At 43.6% G+C, this 5,685-nt stretch overlaps 1 protein-coding gene across 1 annotated transcript in view; it reads left to right on the plus strand.

The window, feature by feature from the left end:
- Positions 1–1,183: 1,183 nt before the first annotated feature.
- The window catches only part of WDR63 (WD repeat domain 63), an 82,958-nt gene continuing 78,456 nt past the window's right edge, over positions 1,184–5,685 (plus strand). The window contains exons 1-2 of the mRNA XM_005874585.2: positions 1,184–1,279; positions 1,889–1,927. Coding sequence (XP_005874647.1) covers positions 1,195–1,279; positions 1,889–1,927 — 124 coding nt within the window. The 5' untranslated portion in view covers positions 1,184–1,194. The remainder of the gene's footprint in view (positions 1,280–1,888; positions 1,928–5,685) is intronic.

Consider the following 5,685-nt stretch of genomic DNA (forward strand, 5'->3'; position numbering starts at 1 on the left):
TGTCATGGCAAGGCCCTTGGCCAGAGCTATGTCCTGTCAAAATTGATGAGCAACCCCCCAGAAACTTTTGGAGGCCTTTTCTGGCAGCACAAATAAGGACACAGTGGTTACATGCACACATGCTAGGACAAAAGTACTATCTACATAATGTTAATTTTAAAGTTATGTGCATATGTGCACACTGTGGGCCTATGTCTGCCCCTGGACTTTAAACCTGTCTATGTAGCTGGGGCACCTGCCAGGGAGCCGGGCACAGGGCAGCACAGAGCAGCTCCCCGGGTACAGAACCACAGCCAGAGGCGGGGCAGCGGCGTCCTCTCTGGTGCTTCCATGGCAGGGCCTGAGGCTGAAACCTGGAGGAGTTGGCAGGTCACCGACTTGTGTTTCAGCTGAATGGCTCCCCCAGAATGGCAAGGTCTACCAGTGGTTCTCAACCTTCCTAATGCCGCGACCCTTTAATACAGTTCCTCATGTTGTGGTGACCCCCAACCATAAAATTATTTTCGTTGCTACTTCAGAACTGTAATTTTGCTACTGTTATGAATCATAATGTAAATATCTGATATGCAGGATGTATTTTCAGGGGTCGCGACCCACAGGTCGAGAACTGCTGGTAGACTAAGATTGTTGTTGCAATAAACCTCTGCCCCCAGAACACTCTATAAAGATACATGTTGCCCTAGCTCAGTGGTCGGCAAACTGCAGCCCCTTGAGTGTGGCTCTTCCACAAAATACCGTGTGCCATGCGGGAGCGCACATTCAGTGCGATTGAAACTTTGTGGCCACACTCAAGGGGCCAAAGAGCCGCATGTGGCTCCCGAGCCACAGTTTGCCGACCACTGCCCTAGCTGGTTTGGCTCAGTGGATAGAGTGTAGGCCTGTGGACTGAAGGGTCCCGGGTTCGATTCCAGCCAAGGGCACATGACCAGCTTGTGGGCTCAATCCCCAGTAGGGGGCATGCAGGAGGCAGCCAATCAATGATTCTCTCTCATCATTGATGTTTCTATCTCTCTCTCCCTCTCTGCATCGGCCTGCGGACTGAAGGGTCATATTTTAAAAATAAATAAAGATGAGTTAGCCAAAGGCTCAACTTAGAAAACATACTCATGTTTACCAAATGCTAATGCTTGCTATTTGAACCTGTGAGCCAGACATCTAATGGCATTCTCTCTTTGTGCAGCCTGAGTCAGAGCCATGGCTCCCAAACCTCGAGGAGGAAAGAATCCACGTGGCAAAAAGAAAAAAGGAAAACATGGTGAAAATAAGGACTTAACACTTGGTAGGACTGTCTTTTCATCAATGGGATTTTTATGGCTTCAGTATTTGTACAGTTAGCAGCCAAAATTATCATGGTGTTGGCTGTCATAAAGCTAAACACAAGTGGAATTCAAAACATGGGCACTTATTCTCATTTTGTATATATTTCATTACCATTCAACACCATAGGAAACATATCATAAAGAGATAATTCTGGCCCTAACCAGTTTGGCTCAGTGGATAGAGCATCGGCCTGCGGACTGAAGGGTCACAGGTTCGATTCTGGTCAAGGGCATGTACCTTGGTTTCGGGCACATCCCCAGTAGGGGGTGTGCAGGAGGCAGCTGATCAATGTTTCTCTGTCATCGATGTTTCTAACTCTCTATCCCTCTCCCTTCCTCTCTGTAAAAAGTCAATAAAATATATTTAAAATAATTTTTTAAAAAAGAGATAATTCTGTGAGACAGTTATTCAGATTCTGTTTATTTAATTATTCATAAAATAGTTTAAGACTTCATCGTATATTTGCATTTATGTTTTGTGTTTTGAGACCTGGTTAAAAATATGTAATAAACTAGGATATATATTTGATTCAAAAATGTAAATTTGACATATTTTTGTTATATTCCAGGTAGTGAAGAAGCAGAACCTGTAAATATGGAGAGCCTGGGTAAGTGGAAACAATTTAGAAACCATCCCCAGGTGCAATATTTTAATACACAGTAAGGAAGTGAAAATCGTACAAATTGAAGCAACTGATCAACATGTACATGGACTAAAATCACATCGGGTCATTTCAAATATAAAATGAAAGATGTTAAAGAAAATAAAAAGTAAGAGTGAAAGAGAGAATTTTAATCTGAGAAATAGACTCAGACCAACCCATCCCTTCAAAATCCAAATTGAATGATGATTGAGAGACCTTTTGTAATTATAAAGTGTGGTAAGTCTGCAAGTTATTACTTTTATTAGAATGATATTTTTAAAACTCTGGCTCATAAACAATATTTATCTGTACTTCCCAGTAAGATTCCACTATTTCAAGGAGAAAGGCTGATTGTTAAGCAAAGAGACTAGAATTTAGACAGCCAAACGAATGTTGTTTTTACTTTTAGAGGCTAAATAACTAGCAAGCCTTTGTTTTTGTTGCTGCTGAAACTTTCTCTTAGAGTTGACTTAGATGATGCACTTCATGTTTGGAAACAGAGGAGACAGCAAGGGTGGAAAGAGAAAGATCTAAGAGCCTATAGGCCGTTGTGAAGATTTTGGCTGTTAATCATACAGGATAAGCAACTGTTGGTGGTATTTAAGCAGAGCAGTGACATGATCTGACTTATGTCTCGACTGGTTTAACCTGGCTACTCTGTTGAGAACTGCAGGGGTGAGGACAGAAGTAGAGAGTGCTTAGGGAACTATTGCAACAATCCAGGAAGGAGAAAGCAGTGGCTTGGGCCAGGGTGGCAGAGGGGGTGGAGATGGTAGGGGGATGTCAGCTAACAGTAAATGGCATTGTAGCAGACTATTCCCATTGCCCAACAAGTATGTATTGAATTAATGGATGTATCACCCTTAAATGCTGGAGCCATTTTTGACCCTTTTCTCTACCCATACTCCTTTTCCCCTTTAAATCATCCCAACTCCTGTCAATTTCACCTCTAAAATATATCTCAAACTGGTTTATTTCACATTATCTCCACATCTACTTCCTTAGTCCAAGCCTCCACATTCCTCACTTAGATGAGTTCCTTAGCTCCTACCTGGTATCACTGTTTCCACTCAGCCTCCTTCAATCCCTTCTGCACCCGGCAACCTGCCATGTCTACTTCTTGCTTAAACTCCCCCAAGGCTTTTCTTTGTCCTTATAGTGGCCCTGGCTCTGCCTTCCTCTCTGATCTTTTCTCTTCACCCTCTGCCCCATCCATGGCTCACCAGTCTTGCCTAGCTCAGAACCTGCCCTGTATGTTCCTGCCTCAGGGCCTTTGCTCTGGCTCCATGTGCCTGGATAGCTCTTTCCCCAGATCTCCATGCAACTATCTCCTCATCGTTCAGGTCTAGACTCCAGTCCTATCTCTGGAAAAGGCATTTCCTGAATGCCTCTTTCATCTAGTACCCTTGCCTTCACAGCACCTACCATAATTCTGAAGTTGAAGTACAGTTGATTCTCTGTTTTATGGATGTTCTATACAGTTGCTGTGAACACTAAAGTAGCCAATTCTGAGACATTCCTCTTAGAGGAAATACAGGGTTAGATTCCTATGAGCCTCTGGTCATAACATTTCCATTAACCAATCAATATATAACCTTTTTATGTGTGTTTCCTTTTAAAGATACTTTATTTAATATATATTGTCTACACACACACTAGAGGCCTGATGCACAAAATTCATGCAAGGGGCTTGGCCCCCCTGCTGTGGCGGCCAGGGGTGGGGGGCAAGGTGGGGCATGAGGGGGGCGCATCTGCCACCTCTGCCTCAGCCTTCGACACCATGACTTTGTTCAGAAATTACCATATTATGCTTTTATTATTATAGATTCATTAACACTGCACTCACAGAAGACAGCACTGTAACTCATGCCTTAACCATATTTATCTAATATATGGATTTTCTCCATGAAGAGCATCACAGCCTTCTTGAGTTTAGGAACACTATACAGCACTTCAGCACCACACTTGAGGATCATTTTAAATAACAAAATCACCAATAAAAAGCCCCAAAATGTGGAAAATGTGGCACTAAATAGACAGTGGAAGGACACCTGTTTCCTGTCTGAGCTGAAACAAGATGCAGAGCATGGGTTTGTTGGACTTCAGATCGCAATGTGCTCATTGGACAACTCAAATTATTTTGCCACTCTGAGCACGTCCACTAATGACCATGAAAGTGCCACAACTATTGATTTTAGGATTACAAATAAAGTTTAGCAAGTGAATTTGCAAATACAAAATTAGTAAATAATGAGAATCAACTATTTACTTGATAAAAAACAAAACAAACAAATGAAAACCTCCATGAACCTGAGAAGGGACACAGTAGAGATGTTTCAGCTGCAAGGGAAAAGACTATCTTCAAAGGCTGCAGCATAGCATCTTCTAAACGTTCTCTCTCTTTGACCTCTGCCTCCCTGTCATGTCTCCTTCCTGGACGTTGACCCTCCTGCCTTACACAGACCCTTGTGATTACATCGGGCCCATCTCAGAGCCCAATAACCTGCCCATCTCAGGGTCATTGATGTAATCAATCAATTCACTGGTGTCAGAAATGAGGCCCTGGACATCTTTTGGGGAACATCATTCTGTTCATCACAGGTGATTAATAATAGCACAGCTTTTGAAATTAGAGAGACCTGGTTCAAATCATAATTCTGCCACTTGTGACTATGTGGCCACAAATGACTTTCCCTCTTGGAGTCCCTACTTCATCCCAAGAATGAAGTAGTGACACCCACCTCCTGAGACTCTGCAGAAGTTAGATCAGGTAGTACCCGCACACCTTCTTACCTAGGCTGTTACCGCGACCTTCGCAGCAGGGTTCAGGATCTGAAGGAGGGGCTGACGCACAAATGAAAATGCTATACAAGAAATATGAATTTAGAAGGCATTGGGGGCCAGGTGGAGCCTCTTTCTTGAAGAGACACACCAACTTCTTGCCTGGTCGGCTTTTATTTACTTGAATACACATTTGCCCTTTAGCAATGCATACAGGGAGATCAAAGGTAAAGTTAGGCCCTAGCTGGTTTGGCTCAGTGGATAGAGCATCAGCCTGCGGACTGGTGGGTCCCAGGTTCGATTCTGGTCAAGGGCATGTACCTTGGTTGTGGGGACATCCCCAGTAGGGGGTGTGCAGGAGGCAGCTGATCAATGTGATGTTTCTAACTTTCTATCCCTCTCCCTTCCTCTCTGTAAAAAAATCAATAAAATAATATATTTTAAAAAAGATAAAGTTAGGTAAATAGTATAAGGATTATCAGGTTAGGAAATTGCCTTGAGCCATTGAGCCCACAGCAGGGCAGTATTATGCTGATTTTTCAGCCCTGCTGAATATCAAAGTCCATTGACCTTCTAGTGTTTTCTTTTTGCATTAATATGTTAACTGCTGTTGGCTTTAGCCTCCAGCAGGCTGTCCCAAAGTTCACCCTAACTGTAGTTACTAAGAAAACATAAGGTCTATTGGGGCGATAACTTGGTAAGGTATATAAATGTCTAATCACTATGTTGTACACTTGAAGCTAATATAATATTACTAGAGGCCCGGTGCACAAAAATTTGTGCACTCAGGGGGGAGGGGGGGTCCCTCAGCCCGGCCTGTGCCCTCACGAAGTCTGGGACCCCTCGGGAGATAATGACCTGCTGGCTTAGGCCTGCTCCCAGGTGGCAGAGGGCAGGCCCAATCCCTAGGTGCAGCCCCTGGTCAGGCTCAGAGCAGGGCT

Source organism: Myotis brandtii, unplaced genomic scaffold (assembly GCF_000412655.1).
Source record: "Myotis brandtii unplaced genomic scaffold, ASM41265v1 scaffold446, whole genome shotgun sequence".
Lineage (NCBI taxonomy): Eukaryota > Metazoa > Chordata > Mammalia > Chiroptera > Vespertilionidae > Myotis > Myotis brandtii.